This window comes from Petaurus breviceps, unplaced genomic scaffold (assembly GCF_028583685.1).
Source record: "Petaurus breviceps papuanus isolate PSGF00001 unplaced genomic scaffold, PetGlider_PUasm1.0 90845, whole genome shotgun sequence".
NCBI lineage: Eukaryota > Metazoa > Chordata > Mammalia > Diprotodontia > Petauridae > Petaurus > Petaurus breviceps.
The window spans coordinates 1,986,601-2,005,315 of NW_027187359.1; the positions used below are offsets into that span (position 1 = coordinate 1,986,601).

At 38.0% G+C, this 18,715-nt stretch overlaps 1 protein-coding gene across 1 annotated transcript in view; it reads right to left on the reverse strand.

Moving 5' to 3' along the window:
* The window catches only part of NUDCD3 (NudC domain containing 3), a 129,920-nt gene that overhangs the window by 101,065 nt on the left and 10,140 nt on the right, over window positions 1-18,715 (reverse strand). The window contains exon 2 of the mRNA XM_069071871.1: window positions 5,779-6,107. Coding sequence (XP_068927972.1) covers window positions 5,779-6,107 — 329 coding nt within the window. The remainder of the gene's footprint in view (window positions 1-5,778; window positions 6,108-18,715) is intronic.

The following is an 18,715-nucleotide window of genomic DNA, read 5'->3' on the forward strand; positions in this document are numbered from 1 at the left end:
TTTACCCTAGTAAATTGGTACCAGTGCCAAGCCACTTAAGTAGAAGGTAGTAAAATAATGAGAAGCTCCTTCCGCAATAGGTAAAACTAATCATATCAATCAAATAAGAATTTATTAAGTATCAGAGATAGGGGAAAGAGTGAAAAGAGTTTGGGATAGTCTTATTAAAAAAAAGAAAAGGGGGCTATCGAAACATGTTTTTGAATACATACAAGAGAAAGAAACAGACAAAAATTGCATGCTGAATTGATAATGTACTTAAAAGGAAAAGCAAACCAAAGCAAGACATATTTATGGTTCTGTGTACAATCTTCTTTCTGTCTTAATTGGTATATGGAAATACTCATTTTATTTGGTTTTTGTTAAGTTCAAAATAAAAATAAATATTTTTAGAAAGAATAAGCAAAACCAGAAGAAACTGTTAAATGTCTGATTAGTTCATTAAAAGTGTTATGCTACAATGAGTAACAAGACTGTGTGTGTGAATCTACCTCAAACTGGTAGATAAAGGTCCTGGGAAGAAAAAAAATTGATTAAGCCCCTACAGTGTGCTAAGCACTATGCCAGGCACTGGGAACATAAAGATGAAAGTGAAACAGTTTCTGCCATCAAGGTAGGTTAATCTAGCCAGGGAGAAATGACATGTACATACATACACAGGTATGACCAGAGCAGATATAAGATGATTTGTGGGGAAGGCATTAACAGTTGGGCCGGGGGGGGGGGGGGGGGGAGAGAGGGGGGGGGGGGGGGGGGGGGGGGTAAAATCAGAAAGGCTTCATATGTAAAGTATTGCTTGGCTGAAACCTGAAGAAATCTAAGAATTCTGAGATGGGGGTAAGGAGGATGCAAATTATAGGCATGGAGGACAGACAATGCAAAGGCATAGAAGCAAGAGATGGTAGGACAGTGTATGAGAACAGCAAAAAGGTCATTGTGGCTGGACCACAGGGTACCTGGATGGGAGTAATGTTTAACAAGAAAAGGTAAGGTGGGATCTGGCTGTGAAGGTCTTTAAATGCCATACAGAGGAACTTATACAAGATCATGGAGATTTTATTGAGTCTAGAGCAGTGACATAGTCAGACTTACACTTCAGGAAAAATAATTTTCACAGTTATGTGAATGGGCTAAAAAAAGGAAATACATGGGGCAAAAGAGGCTACTGCAATAATTCAGAAGAGAGGCAATAAGGTCCTGAACTACAGGGAACAATGAGTGAATGGAGGACAGATGCAAGAGATGTTAGAGGGGGACTGAATTAACAAGACTTAACAAATGACTAAGGAGTGGAGGATGACACTAAGATACTGAACTTGGGTAAATGGAAAAATGGATAAATGGATAGATACGTATTAAGCACTTACTATGAGGCAGGCACTGTGCTAAGCAAAGAATGGTGGTACCCTCAAAACAAATAAGGAAACTCAGAAAGAGAAGTTAGTTGATATTAAAAATAATGAATACTGTTTTGGACATGTTAAATGTGAGATGTCTATATGATATCCAGCTCAAAATGACCACCAGCCCAGCTGGTGATGAGGGATTAGAGCTCAAGGGAGAAACTGAGACTGGAGACTTGTAAGTTATCATTGTAGAAATAATTAAACTCTAAAGACATCATCAAGAGAACATCAGACAAGAGGTCCAAGGACAAAGCTGTGTCCACAGTTAGGGGGCAGGAGATAAATAACCAGCAAAAAAAAAAAAAAAAACTGAGGAGCAGTCAGGCAGGCAGAAGAGCCAAAAAGAGAGCAGTGTCATGAAAACCCAGAGAAAAAAAGAGTATTCAGAAGGAAAGCAGTATCAATGGTGTCAAATGCCACAGAAAGATCAAGAAGGATGAAAACTGAGAAAAGGCTATCAGGAGCTTTGGTAATTAAAGAGACTTTTGGTCACTTTTGGAGAAGGCAGTTTCAACTGACTCATGAGGTTGGAATACAGATTGTACAGGATTAAAAAGTATGTAAAAAGGGAGGAAGAGGAGGCAATGACGGTAGACAGATTTTTCTAGGTGTCCAGCTAAGAAAAATAAGAATAGGAACTATACCTGTGATTTCACCAGCATAGGATACTCCTGGATGAAAGACAGTGTACGTTAGAGAGGCAGGACTGAAATTCAGGTTTGTCTGGCTTCAATGCCAGACTGCACCCCACTGCCTTTCAGTCTAAAGAAGCCTTTTTTTTAAGGATCAGAGATCCTTCAAGTAGTACTAAACAAAACCAGAGGGCCTAAATAATCCTATTCTGAAAGAGCTCACTATGCAAGTGAGCTTGAGTGAAAAAATCGAATACCTAGACACCTTGTACAAGACGATGCAGTCTTGAAAAAAAAATACAGAGCAATACAATGGACTGTACTGAGAGTTCTGATTTTGCTGTCATTTATTTGCCATATGGCTATGGTCAAATTAGCATATTACTCTATTGATTTCTTTAAGGATAAAATGGGGAGAACACCTCATAAATCTGAGTTTTTACTCAAGTATCAAAACTCTAGCTCTATAGATTACAATGTGAATATTCAACTGGAGAGACCAGGGGCATGACAAAAATCAGACTAACTCAAAAGTCCTTAGGATAGTTTTTCTCAATCCATTTTTAAAAGCTATAAGCCTCAGCACTAAATTTCACCCAGAACCAATGAGATACTTTGTCACTTCTCTGGCTACTGTATTCACAAGGAACCAAAAAGCCAAAAACTGACCATGCTTTCTTTCTGGTGTGCTGTGGGACAATTCTTAGCAGGGGCTAAAACAACTACCATGTAATAAGAAATGTTGATGGACAGAGAGATGCTTACCTCTAACATTTATAACTCAATTTAAACTTACAAACCATCAAAGCAAATTTGTATATTTAATAAGCATATAAAAGTTAAAGCAAAAAACAAAGCCAAGAGCATCTCTTAGGAGACTTTTCAAGAACTATTTTAGCCATATTTGTAATAGTCATAGATATGTATTAAGTCTTAAGCTCAATCAGGCTATGGGAAATGAGAAAATCAAGGCCCTTAACCTGAATTCTACTATACCAAAACTAGACAGCACACCCCTCCTTAACCATCTCTGTCACCAGCTTTTTTCATTACAGTTTAATCTGTATACAAACTGCCAAAATCTCAAAAGGCTTTTTTGTATAACTACCCTAATCCAGAACCTATGGTTATACCCAAATCACTTATTAATATTAAAATCTAAATTTCTTAGTCCACCTCTCCCCACATACACACAACCTTGCCACCTCCTGCTGACACACACCTAAAACATGTGCAACTGAGGATGGAGGTCACAGTTCTACTGAGGTGGTATTTCTGAGCTTTGGTTCAGCAGGTCTGAGTAACAGACTAAAGCCAAGCAAGTGTCTACACAAAGTCTGACACTGATATGATGAACATATGAATGGGGAAGATGGAGGCTGGGCTAGGCTGCCCAAGATAGCGTGAACCAGCCCAGGTGAGAAATAGCAGAGGACAAAGGTTCCCCATGCCAATAAGCATAGGGTTGGGATCATGAGTGGCCACTGCACTCCCAAGCTGGGTGAGATAGGAAAAACTGGTCACAAAAAGAAAATAAAATTAGGAATGGAATTTACATTCCACCAATTATGTGCATCAAGACTTGAGTCAAGCACCATCTCCTCCAATAAGCCTTTCTCAAAGACTACACATGACCTTGGCCAAGTCACTTTCTTTCTCTAAGCCCAGTTTCTTCATCTATAAATGAAACCATTAAATCAGATCTTCTATAAGGTCCTTTCCAACACCAACATTCCATGACTATTACCTTTATCATTATAGAATTACTCATACAGTATTCCTTAGCACTTATAAAGTAGTTACATATTATCTTTTAAATAAAATTTATAATTAAAGGGTGAAAGTTATATCTGTTGCTGCTTTCAAACAATTATGTGTTTCTAAATGGAAACTATCTAGTTTGAAAAGAGTTTTCAAGTTGGCATTTTGATTTATTCAATCAAATGGGTTTTTAGTTTTTTAAAAAAACAATAAGTATAGTGGTATCTTGTAATCTCTGTACCTGTTTACACTGTTTAATTGTAAAGATAAAATGAGCTATAAAACATCAGTTACAAAAACATACCTAAAAAGCTGAACTACCAGTACACACATATGCCCCATATAAACATACACACACTACATTGTGTGTATGTGTATATGTGCATGTGTATGTGTGTAAAATTTGGATACTCAATAAAAAATGAAGAGAGCTCAGAAATGAAAAGAAGAAAGAAAACAGGCTAGATTTCATTTGTGAAATTGTGCGGTGTTTTTAATAACTTTAAGCTTCTCCCTGAAACAAAGCCTCATCTTTTTAATACCAATATTCTCCCAGTGATGCTATGCAGCTAAATAACATACAGTGGCATATTCTCTGAAGAATCAAAGTTGCAAGCCACCCAAAAAGCAACAGAGGGGTGTGAATACTCTATAATATACCAACAAATAACTGCACAGAAGAAGCAACACAAAAGATATTATCTGAGAAATATATAACCAGAAAAAGAGATGCACCAGTCAAGTTAACAAAAGCAATGCATGATCAATTCAGAGGCTGTTTGTTCTGTCGGTACCTATACAATGGAAAGAAATTTAAAGGAAAGCTCCCCACATGCTGGCTGTAGCCTTTACAGAGGACCTACAGGAAGGGAAGTACAAGAGTTGTACAGAATGAGAAGACATGAATGGATTCTAATTTGCACCACTGGAGGGAGCACTTACAATAAGATCAAAGAACCACTGAAGAAGTAGCCATAAAAGTAACAATAAAATTATAAGATTATCATGTATTTTTAAGGAGCTCTAAAAGGAAACCAGGAAGATCATTCATAGTACTAGGAAACCAGAAGTTAAAGAGTCAGTGATGAGGCAACTCCATACAAAGGGATAAAGATAAGTCCCTGGCAATCAATCACCTTCAAGTCAAGGAGTATTTCTACTACTCCAACAAAAATGCCAAGCCTTCCCCTGGCCTATGAAGGCTCAGAAAAAAAGGACTAAGATCTCAAGTAGACACTAAGAAAAGTGATAATGTGAATCTGAAAAATAAAAACCAAGCAGACCAATAAAAAGAAAGGTACAAAGATCTACATTTATCTTTGAAATCAAAAGAGAATCACCTAAAAAAGAAAGCATACCAAGATATACAACTTCTTCCTTTCCTATAATGCCACAGCTAAGATATAGCTAGTATGCTTTCTATGTGGAGGTTTCTGCTTTATTCACTTAAAGAAAAAACCAAATTGCCTGCAGACTCCAAAAAGGGAAACCTTTATAACTAGTTTGGATCACCCAGAAAAATATGAGGACTTTTTAAAATGTTACATAATAGTAACTATGTACAGTATATGCTTGAATTGCAGCAGTTGCACTATACTACACATCACAAGGAAAAGTAAAAACTTAAGCAAGAAAAGCTCCTCTTAATAATGCTCAGAGAACTTATTAAGGATAATGCTGCCTTCAGAAAAACAGAATAGTTAGGTGAGATGGGAGTTCGGATTCTGGCTTCAATACTAATTTAGCATATAGTCATCAGCAAATTCCTATGCTACTCTACTAACTGGAGACAAAATAAGGAGGAAAAAACTTCACTATCTTTTATACAACCCAGTGTGGAACATCTAAAACACCATAATGCATTACAAAAATGTGTTGTGCTTAATAAACAAAAGGACAAAAAAGCATTTGAGCTAACCCCATTTGAGCTAAACCCAACTGCCAGTGTGGAAAAGAAGCTGCAAAACTGAAATCCTTACTTGGGAAGTGCAGGTGGTTCAACCGGAACATCAGCAACAGCTATTGCTGGAGGTTCTGCCTCTGTAGAGTTGTGACCTGCCTCCTGCTCAGCCCCTGGAGGTGCAAGGGGCTTCACCCTCTTTGCTTCCTGATGCCCAGGAGCCCCTGCAGCAGGGCCACATTGTGCACCAGAGTCTATCTCCACCTCCTGGGCTGGGGTTGGCACTTTTTCAGCATTTGCTGATGCTGCTGCAGCCCCCTCCTCTTCCTTTCTTCTCATTTTCTCTTCAAGTTCCTTTCTTCTTCTCTCATCGTCTTGACGAGCCATGTATTCAAAGTTTTTGAACACCTAAAGTCAAAAGAATAATATGATCAATCTAACTATCCAGTACAGTACCATACATGCTCTGTCATGGGTTAGAATCCGTTAAGTTCAGTATCAAAATGCAACAGAGCCAACAGAGGTCACAAGTACCACCTTTAAATTTACTCTGTGTTCTAAAGTCAATCTTTTCTCTTCACCCTGTGCCAAGGCTTCCTTTTCTGCTAAATGGGAGATGTGTACTTTGACTTCACCAAGTTATGGTACAAATCAACACAAACAAGACCAGTACCAAGTCTTAAATTTACCAAGTACTGAGTGCTTCTCATTTCTTCAGCAAGAGAAGAAAAAGGACACATGGGTTCCTGCCCTCAGAGGACTTATCATCTCATTGGGGTGTAAGGTGATATACCTGGCTAAGTAACTATGGTACCAGGTAGTGTATGGTAAAGTAAAAGAAGATACTCAGACAAAGTACTCTAAGAAGTTAAGGACAAAGGGATCACTTTCATCTGAGGTAAGGATCAAAGAAAGCTATATGGCTGAAGAGACACCTAAGCTAGGTCATGTAAGTAAGATTTCAACAGATAATACCAAAAGAATACATTTCTACTCCCCACCAAAAGCCACCCCAAACTCAGTATGTCATCATCCTTTTAAATGACTAACATTCTATCAATATACCTTTCTTTTTATTGAATGCTAAGGAAAAAAAAACATGTTATCATCTCTTACTAAACAAAGACATAAATAATATAAAAAATCTAAAGCAACAGTCAATGTCCTACATTTTAGAGATACTTATCAATTTAGTTCAGATTAAATGCCAAATGGGAAATCAGTTGAATTTTAATCCCCAAGGGATACTGTTCAGTTTACTATGCTGCTGTTCACAGACAAAAATATGAATTACTGTTTTCTTTGACATATGTGGGGAGGGGGGAAGACAAAAACTAATTTCAGATGAGCTATATAAATTAGCCAGTTTAAAGGAACACAGGAGCACAGGCGAGAAGTAGAAATTATTTAACCAACAAAAAAAAAGAATTCATCAAAGAGAAAAAGAGTAACAGTAGTAAAAGGGCAAAGTAGAAATATGAGCAAAAAAAAAAGTCATAGGCAGAGAAATAAAGCCCTTACATTTTAAAACTAGAAACCACAAATAGCTTCATTTCCACATTCCTAGATAACTTGGGTAGCTTATTGGCCTTCACCTCCATTTCTACTGCACATCAAGAGAGCAAGAGCATCATGCGACCCTGGACCAGATACTGTTCACCTTCTCTCCAATCTGTCATCATTCACATGTCCCACCACATGTGGGATACCTCCATGATTTCAGTACCTATTCTAGCCTCAATAATAATAACATCTTATATCTGTATAGCACTTTATAGTACACCAAACATTTTCACACGTTATTTTATTTAACGTCAAGCATCAGTTGGTTTCCTACCTTACAATTCTTGTAAAACTCTCTATAAGGACACTAATAATTTGCATTGGTTACTTTTGTTTTTATATCAGTCATTTCCAAACATACCCTTCTCTTCACCCTTCTCACATCAGGAGCCTTCCTTAGGGAAAAAATAGCAAAGCAAAATGTCAAGTCTAACAGCTTCTGCAACATTCCATACCCATAGTGCCCCACTTCTCCAAAGAAAAGAAGGAGGTGCACGTCCTCATCTTTTCTCTGGGGCCAAGATCAGTCATAATTACAAGGTATTCAAATTCATTTTATTTATTTTTTTTTATAAGCAATCGGGGTTAAGTAACTTGCTCAAGGTTACACGGCCAGTTATTTCTGGGTGTGGTGCTGAGTATCTGAGCCCAGATTTGATCCAGGTCATCCCGACACTGGAGCCGGTGCTCTTACTCACTGAGCCACCTGGCCGCCCCTAAGCAATTGGGGTTAAGTAACTTTCTCAAGGTTACACGGCCAGGTGTTTCTGGGTGGGTGCTAAGTGTCTGAGCCCGGGATTCAATCCCCAGGTCTTCTCAACACTGGAGCCAGTGCTCTTACTCGCTGTGCTACCTGGCCGCCCTTCAAATTCATTTTAACTAGTGATTTCCTAATAACCAAATTCAAAGCCACGTTGCCCTCAGCACTGTTACATTACAACCACTCCCTACTTCTTCATTTGGCTTCCAAGACACTATATATTCCTGGCTTTTCTATAACTTAACTTCTTAATTTTCACTGCTGGCTCTTCCTCATTCTCCTGACCCCTAACTATGGTTGCTCCCCAAGATTCTGTAATTCTCCTCTTTCTACATATATTCCCACTGAAGTAAGTTTCATGCAGGCATTGTCTTTTTATTTTAAATCAACTACAGCACCTAGTATAGTATGATGCCTCTACACAGGAGCACAGCAATACATAGCTACTGAATTGAGATCACAAAGAATCACATCCATATAGAAAACTTTAAACTCCACCCTGAGCTCTATTCCACCATTTCCAGCCCAGTATGAGAATAATAATAATACCATGGTTACTCTGAGGATCAATTCAGATATTTATGAAATACTTAGCACAGTGCCTAATATATAGGTATTTAATAACCTTTTTTCCTGCCTTCATTCCTTCCTTCATCATCAATCATCCACGTCACAACTTCCATCAAATTTAGCTAGTCACAGTCATAGATTAAGAGCTAGAAGGGATCACAGAGATCACTGAGTCCAATGACTACCTCTCATCCATAAGGAAATCAATGTCCAAAGGTGGAATGATTAGTCTGAATCATCCAAGTAATAAGTGTCAGAGATGGAATCCGATCCCAGTCCTACAGTCTGTCCTCCTATTCTTTTTTTTTTTTTAAATCAGATGCTAGAACAGAATTTATTATGCTTCAGGTGAACTCAGAAGATAGGGGTAGAAATCATGATTTCAGATAAGGCTACAGTAAATACACACATGATAAAAAGATAAACAGGAAAACTACATTATATTTAAATGTATTACAAATAATCAATAATCAATATTGTGTGCACATACATACATATGTAATATATGTATATAATATCTACAATATATGGTATATATAATACACACCAAATAGTGTAGTATTTATACAATTAAAGGAAATGCTAATTGAGTTCCAAGTAGAAACAGACAATAAAACTATAACTGTATGTGTATATGGCACAAAAAGATAAACAAGAATTTAAAGATCTGAACAGAAATTTGGAAAAGTTAGATTCTGGGTCTCTTGATGATTCCTGAATGGGAACAGGAGAGAATTTACATATTCTTACTTGTGTTTGACACCTTTACAGATATTGTCAGTGTCTGGGGGCATGAAAATCTTCCAAATGCAGAAAAGAATACTAAACATATACTTTACTGACCATGACAAAATAAAAATTACATTCGGTAAAGGGTCTTTGAAGTTTTGGCATATTGTCTCATTGTTATCAATTTCTATTAAGAAATTTTCTCTTGTTTCTGAGATATGTTGTCAAATTGTCTATTTCTCTGATGGAATTTTCTATTATTTCTCTTAATATTTGGTTTTTTCCCCCAAAATTTATTTATTTTTAGTTTTCAACATTCATTTCCACAAGACTATGAGATACAAATTTTTCTCCTTGTCTTTCCCCTACCCCCACCCCAAAATAGCTAGCCTAATGAATACCCCTTTCCCCAATCTGTTCTCTATTATATGCTCTTCCACTACGCCCTCCCCTCAACTTTCTTAGTAAGGCAAGATGGATTTCTATACCCCAGTGCCTCTATATCATATTTCCCAGTTGCATGTTAAAAAAAAAACAAAACAATTTTTTTTTAATACCCATTTGCTTTTAAAAATCTGAGTTCCAGATTTTTTCCCTTCTTCCTTCCTCACCCACCCCCACTGGGAAGACAAGCAATTCAATATAGGTTGTACATGTGTAGTTACACAAAACATTTCCATAGTGAGTATATTGTGAAAGACTAACTATATTTTCCTCCATCCTATCCTGCCCCTCACTTATTCTATTTTCTCCTTTGACTCTGTCCCTTTTCAAAAGTGTTTGCTTCTACCACCCTCTCCCCCAATCTGCCCTCCCTTCTATCATCCCCCCTGTTATCCCCTTCCCCCCTATTTTCCTGTAGGGTAAAATACCCAATTGAGTGTGTATGTTATTCCCTCCTTAAGCCAAATTCAATGAGAGTAAGGTTGTTCCATTCCCTTTTACCTCCCTGTTCTTCCCCTCCATTGTAACAAGTTTCTCTTGCCACTTTTATATGAGATAATTTATGCTAATCTATCTCTCCCTTTCTCCTTCTCCCAATATATTCCTCTCACCTCTTAATTTTATTTTTTAGATCTCATCCCTTCATATTCAAATTGTCCTGTACCCTCTATGTATACATGTATATACATATGCACACCCTCACATATATTTATACACACCTACACCCTACTATACATACATATATATGTATATATACATATATATTCCCTTCAACTGTCCTCATACTGAGAAAAGTCTTATGAATTACAATTATCATTTTTCCATGTAGGAATGTAAATAGTTCGACTTTAATAAGTTCTTTTTTTCGTTTCCCTGTTTACCTTCTCATGCTTTTCTTGCTTCTTCTATATGAAAATCACATTTTCTGTTCAGCTCTGGTATTTTTTTATCAAGAATGCTTGAAGCTATAAGAAACGAGCAGCAGACAGTCTTCATATTTACCTGGAGAGGCTTATACAAACTGATGCTGAGTGAGAAGAGTAGAACCAGGAGAAATTTGTACATAATTACAGACACAACGCATGTGTAATGACCAACTTTGATAGACTGGACCTCAGCAATGCAGTGATATAAGTCAACCCCAAAAGACTCATGATGGAGAGAAATATGTACAGCCAGAGAAAGAACTAGAAAGAACTGAGTTTATATCCAGGTGGAAGCAAAATACCTGATCTTTTTCCTTCTCTTATTTGGTTTTATGTCCTCTTTACCATTTTTCATTCCAGCTGATACAATCCGTCCTTATAACCTGACTAATGTATAATGTGAAAATATTTACAGATCCTATACTTGACTATATGGGGGGGGGGGGACAAAATGTGAAACTCAAGGAATTGTGGAATTGAATCCTGTAAACTAAAAGGAAACAAACAAATTTATTTTAAAAAATTAAAAATTAAAAAAAAAAGAATGCTTGAAAATCCTCTATTTTACTGAATGACCATATTTTCCCCTGAAGCATTATACTCAGTTTTGCTGGATAGGTGATTCTTGGTTTTAATCCCAGCTCCTTTGACCTCTGGAATTTGATATTCCAAGCCCTTCAATCCCTCAGTGTAGAAGCTGACAGATCCTGAGTTATCCTGATTGTGTTTCCACAATATTCAAATTGTTTCTTCCTGGCTGCTTGTAATATTTTCTCTTTGATCTGGTTATTTCAGAACCTGGCTATAATATTCCTAGGAGTTTTCTTTTGGGGATCTTTTTCAGGGGGTAATCGGTGGATTCTTTCAACCTCTATTTTGCCCTCTGGTTCTAAAACATCAGGGCAGTTTTCTTTGAGAACTTCCCGGAGGATGATTTCTAGGTTTTTACTTTGATCATGGCTTTCAGGTAGTCCAATAATTTTAAAATTATCTTTCCTGGATCTATTTTCCAGGTCAGTGGTTTTTCCCATGAGATATTTCACATTGCCTTCTATTCTTTCATTTGTTTGGATCTGTTTAATAGCATCTTGATTTCTCATTAAGTCATTAGCTTCCATATGCTCCAATCTAATTCTGAAGCAATGATTATCCTCACTGAGCTTTTGAGATTCTTTTTCCATCTGGCAAATTCAGCTTTTTAAGGCATTCTTCTCCTCATTGCCTTTTTGAGTCTCTTTTGCCATTTGAGTTAGTCTATTTTTTAAGGTATTATTTTCCTCAGTCAGGCTGCTGACTTTCATTTAATAATTTTCTTGCATCATTCTCATTTCTCTTCCCAATTTTTCCTCCACTTCTCTTATCTGCTTCTTAAGGTCCTCTATGGCCTGTAACCAGCTCGTATTTTCCTTAGAAGCTTTTGGTGCAGGAGTTCTGACTTCACTGTCTTCCTCCTGTTCCATGCTTTGTTCCTTTTTGTCCCCAAAATAGGAGTCTAATCTTGGAATCTTCTGTCTGCTTTGTTTCCTCTGCCTGGTCATGTCGCCCCTCAGTCACTTAAACCCTGGGCTTTTTGCCACAGTAGGACTCTGCCACCAGACAGGGGAGCTTTCGTCCAAAATGCTAGGGTTTTCTCAGCTGCCAGAGGTATTAGATGGATGCCCTCTCTAAGGTCTCCACACACTCTGGCAAGCTGGACACACACCCTAGGACCTCCACCCTAGACTGCAATCCAGATCCAAGAAGGTTAAAGCAAGAGCGATTACCCCTCAAACTGGTGCTTGGTCCCCCTACACTCTGCAGGCCAGGAGCTGAAGCTGCCACGTGGCCCTGGCTGGCTGTGCCAGGGTCTCCCGGGGCGAGAAGCCACACACTCCCACTTACTGGGTCCCAAAGTCCAAACTGCACTGACCTCTCACTCTGTCCTTCGCATCTGTGTTGACAAATCTGGAAACGGCCACAGCTGCTGCTGATCTGGGGTCCCTCCTGTCGGAGGCTGGTCAGGCCTGCCCTGGGGCTAAAGCCTCGGTGTGGGGCTGGGCTCAGAGCCCTGCGCTGGCCCATTCCTGCAGGCCGGGCTGTCCTCAGCAGGAGGTTAGCTTCTCTGTGTCATTTTGTGGGTTCTGCAGCTCCAAAGTTTGTTTAGAGTCCCCTTTTACATGGATTGGGGAAGGTGGAAGCTGGAGCAGCGGGGAGGTCCTGCTTCTACTCTGCCATCTTGACTCCACCCCCCTTGACTCACTTTTCTTGATTTTCTTGCATCAGTCTCATTTCCCTTCCCAATTTTTCCTCCACATCTCTTACCTTTTACTTTGTCTTTGTTGTTTATGGGTTGAGAAGTCTGGAAACTGCCACAGCTGCTGGTGCTTCACTTTCCTGAAGTCTGCAGCAGCTGGTAAGGGCTGCTCTGGGGCCAAAACCACACGGCTCACTCAGGGCTGGGCTCAGCTCCCAACTGGATGCCATAGCCCCTGCCTGCCAGCCTGCCTAGCTGCCTTCAGTAGATTTGTTTCTCTCTTTCACTTTGTGGGTTCCGTAGCTCTAAAATTTGTTTAGAGTCATTTTTTACATGTATTGGAGGAGATGGAAGCTGGAGCTTGGGGAAGTCCTGTTTCTACTCTGCCATCTTGGCTCCACCCCCCCCCCCCTCCTCTTCTTTACACACCCTAAAATACTCCCCAGCATAGTAAGAAAGCATCAGTCTTGTAGTCACAAAGTTTTGGTCAAGTCCTGACTCTCAGTGGTCTTGATGAGTCATTTCACTTCAGTTTTCTCATATGTAAACTGTAAACCTGGACTAGACTCAGATCCCTTCTTAGCTCTGAAGTTAGGATTCTGTTATTACTCTCTGTAATACTATTACTACAAAGTGAACCTCAGCATCTCACACCTAAACCTATCTAGAAAACAGCCCAGCTCTTCTTCCTGACATGTTCTCTACTCTTTCCAATTCATCCCGCACACCAAATTATTCCTCCTAAAATCATGCTTTAATCACAAATAACTTCCCTAATCAAAGTCCTTCCATGGTTCCTCATTATCAAATAAAGTTCAAACACTTTACTTGGTATTGAAGGAGGCCTCCCACAACTTGGTCTAAACCCATCCTGCTTTCTAGCTTTACCTTTCAACAAATTCAATAAACATTCATTAAGTACCTGTTGCATACAGAATATTTTGCTAGGTTGCTTGCTTGTTGCTGCTGACTGCTGTGGGTCCAATGGCAAGATATAGATCAGGACAACTGGAGATGGCCCAGGATGCAGTGGGGGAATGCTGGTCTTTTCAAGCTAAGGTTTTGTTTGGTTTTTTTTGTTTTGTTTTTGCCTTTTGGAGGGCAATTGGGGTTAAGTAATAAGCTAAGGTTTTTAACAGGTCTCAGTTTGACTAATTCAACAACTATTCACTGATTAAGACTTAGTAAGAAATAAGGCAAAGTATGGCCTCTTTAAAAAAAAAAAGATCTGGGAGGGGAAGACACTCAGGGTTTCTGGCCAAAACAGAAACAACTGCTATTTACATTCATTCTGAGCCAATCAGGACCCAATGACCAAGCAGGGCTTGGCCTGGGACCTTCCTTCCCTTCTTCTTTTCATTCTTTCTTTCTCTCTCTCTTTTTTGCCCAGGTTCACTTAGGGTACCACCACCCTTACTGCTCTGCCCAAAGGGAATATAAATTTTTAATCTCTAAAACTTTTTCCCCCTTTTCTCTTAAAGACCAACCTTAACCCCAATATCAATGGCCCTCCAAATCACTCCAGCGCTTATTGATTGGTCAATAATAGGTTCCACTGCCTGATTTCTTATTAAGTCTTAATCAGTGAATAGGCATTGCCTCAGTCAATCTGAGGATTGTTAAAAACCTTAGCTTGAAAAGGCCAAGGTTCCCCACTGCATCTTGGGCCATCTCCAGTTATCTTGATCTATATCTGACTACTGGGCCCAAGTGGCTTCAGAGGCAAAAGTGAGGTTGGTGACTCTGAACAGACCTCCCTCACTTAAATCCAATTCACCTGCATGCCATGGCATCACCTCACTCAAACAGTAGTTCCCACAGGAAAGCTTTTTTGATTCTCTCTCACCTTACCCTCAACTTCCTCCTTCTTCCAGATCTTTTCCCCACTGTATCTCACACAGAACTCTGCATTTATAATGTAAACATGACACAAACAACTATAATACAGAATACATTATAAGCTATCTAGCCTAAAACAACAGAAAAAACCCAAAAGTAGGAGAAATGATCTAGCCAGCAATAAAGAACTTATTGAAAGGAAAAGAATGAAAGTAGTAAAAGAACAAGGCAGAAAAAAAGGGTAAAAATTATAGGCAGATTATAATCTAGTAAAAGAACATACCACAAACAACTATACTATAAGCTATATTATAAATGCAAAGTGGTATATGTGACCCAAGGGGAAAAAGGTAAGGAGAGGGGACTGATGGAGAGAATTAGAAAATGGTTCCCTAACTTTAAAAGATTAGTAGGAATTCAACAAGTGGAGTGAACATTCCAGCCATAAGGAACACAGTGATCAAAGACACACACAAGGAATGCCTACAGATGGTATCCCTTACATATACAGAAGGTAAAGGATACCTACAGATGATAGTATATAGTCTCCTTTGACTGAAGCATAGAGAAAAATGAAAAGGAGACAAGCTGGTAAGATAGAAGGGCATTTGTATAGGATCTTACTGCCAAGGTAAAAAGGGTGAATCTGGGATGCAAAAAGGGGACATTACAGAGTTTGAGGCAGAAGGATTATGTAGCACCTATCAGTGGTATGAAGAGATGGTTGAAAGGAAGACTAACATAGAGGCAGAAAGACCTGTTAGGAGGTTATTATAATAATCCATGCAGGTGGTAAAAGGACCAGGTATTAAGACAGTAGTAGTGAGGATAGAAGAAATGAAATTTATAGAACTTGGTACTTGACTGGATATGAAAAAGAAATGGGAAGGAAGAATTAAATATAATACCAAAGTTTTAAATATGGGAGACTACACCTCTTTATATTCTCCCTGTCTTTCTCCTCAGTACAACTGGTCTACTTACCATATCCAAAACCTTGACATTCTAGCTCCACATCTTTTGGGGGTTCTTCCCAAGTGGTTTTTTTTTTATCTGTTCTTCACACTACTCTCCTCCTCCACTGAGAAAATTTTAAAAATACAAACCCAAAAATAAATCATACAATACATATCTACATAGTCCAGGGGAAAAAAATTCCCACATTAGTCATGTCCAATAATATCTGTCTCTACATTCTAAGTTCATCATCTCTCTGTCAGGACATGAGTGGCATATTTAATCTTTATTCTTTTGGACTTATAGTTCACCCATTGTGTTAATGAGAGTTCTACAGTCTTTCAAAGTTGTTTTTCTTTCTATAATATCATTATCATTGTATAAATTGCTCCTGGTTCTGTTTATTTTGTGCTACTTAAGTTCATAAAAAGGTCCTTCAAAGTTTCTTTTGAAACTATTTTATCATTTCTTATGGAACAATAATATTACATCATACTACTATAACATTTGTTTAGCCTTTTCCCAATAGGAGAACAAACCTTCGCTTCCAAAGTTTGGCTACCAAGAAAAGAATTACTATAAATATTTTTGTACAAAAAAATCCTTTTCCCTTTTCTTTGATTTCTTTGACTTACTGGTGGGAAAGCTGGGATAAAGCACATTTACAACTCTGTTAACTTTTTGCATATAATTCCCAATTATTTTTCAGAATGGTTTAGATCAATTCATAGCTCTACCAAAAGTGCTTAGTGTACCTGTTTTCCCAAAGCCCCTCCAATAGATGTCATTTTCCTCTTTTGTCATCTTTACCAGTCTGATAGATGAAACTTATCTCTGAGTAGTAGAATCCGTTTCTGAGGGAGAGCCTCAAAGTTGCTTTAAAATTATTAGTGATATAGTGCATTTTTCATCAGATTTTTGATAGCTTGGATTTCTTCTTTTAAAAACTGACTGCCAATTCATGTTCTTTGACATATAAATTTGAATCAGTTCCTTATATATCCTGGATATGAGACCTTTATCAGAGAAATATTTTGCAAATTTTTTTTTCCCAGTTACCATTTCCTTCTGAATTTTTGTTAGTTGTTGTAGAAGCAACCACACTGGCATAACCAGAATGACTCCTAGCACAGGTTCTTAAATCTGCATTACTAGGAAAGATAGCTGTTCAAGAGGCTCAACAATCTTATAATTAAAAAATTATATTCATTAGTTCAGGGGAAAAGTCAGCACCCTGAACTTGAGAGAAAATACAAGCAGAGAAATAAGGACCAACAGACAGGGTTTCTAATTCTCTGAGAAATTAGCACAGATCAACAGATCCGACTGTCTGACCAAGATAATACATACTACCAGAGAGAGAAGCACCAATATATGGGCTTTTCAAAAGGGGGGCGGAGTTGTCCATAATGGCTACCCAGAGTCTCATCTGGTCAAATCACAAGAACACACTTCCAATGAGTGAGCCCCAAAGCAAAATACTAACCCCAGAGTATATATGCCCTTTTTAGAGCCAGAGGGCATCACAACCCTCCTGACTCAGTGCCTAATTAGAAATTAACAAAAGCCTTCTTATAAGCAAGCCTCCCCTAAGCAAGCTTCCCTTAATGGGCTCCACATGAGGCCCATGGGAGACCTACTAATAGGCAGGGAAGATCTTTTATCCCATTAACAGTAGTTTTGCAAAACCTTTTTATTTTTGTGTAAAATTATCCATTTTATCACGTATGATCATCTGTTATCACTTGCATCCCAAGATCTATCCATAGACCCAAAAGGTCAATTTCTTCCTTGCACTTCTATTTAGTTTATAATGCAACATTTTATATCTAGGCCATATATATCCATCTGTAGTTTATCTTGGGGTATAGTATGAAATATTTTTTCTAAAACTAATTTCTTCCACACTGTTGCCAAGTTTCCCCACCAGGTTTTGTCAAATAGTAGAGTTGTTCCACAGTAACTGCGGATTTTAGGTTTATCAAATATTATGCTACTGTATTTTTTTGGCTTCTGTATATTGTGTACCTAATCTGTTCCATTGATTGGACTGTTCCAAATCATCTTAATGATTATTGCTTTGTAGTATAGTTTGAGATCTCATACTGAATAAAGTCCTTCCTTCCCACTTTATTCATCATTACCCTTGAGATTCTTGAACATTTTTTCCATTTTAATTTCATTACTATTTTTTCTAGCTCTATAAAATATTCCTTTGGAAGTTTGATTTGTACAGCACTAAATAAGTAATTTAGATAGTATCATCATTTCTATTATATTAGCTCAATCTACCCCAAGAGCAATTAATGCTTGTCCAATTATTTATGTCTTTATTTTTGAAACAAAGCATGTTTTAAAATCAAATTCACACAGTCCCTGGGTGAATCTTAGAAGATACACTTCTAAGTATTTTGTAGTTTCTATAGTTATTTTGAACAGAATTTCTCCTTCTAGCTCTTCTTGTTGGGTTTTGTTATAGTACATGGGAATACTGGTGATATATGTGGATTTATCTGATATCTTACGACTATGCTAAAGTTACTATTTCATTTAAATTGTAGTTGACTTTCTAGGGTTCTCTAAGTATACCACCATTATCATATGCAAAAGGCGGTAATTTTGTTATCCCTTTGCCTATGTTTACCTGTTCCTTTCTCCTACTGCATTATTCACCACCTCCACCAACTAGACTCTTACCTATCCTTCAAGGTGTAATTTAAATGTCAGCTCCTCCATATAGTCTTCCCAGATCATCCTGGTCAAGGATGACCTTTCCTTCCTCTCATACCTTGTGGCACTTTCTTTATATTATTCATGTGGCACTTATTTTATATTGCCTTGCACTGTGGTCATTTTTATGTTTTATCTCCCTTGTTAGACCATAAACTCCTCAAGGGCAGAGACTAGGTTTTATACATCTCTGTATCTCCCATAGTCCCTCTGACAATGTAGCTTACCACATAATGGGAGTTCAATGAATATGTGATAAATGAAT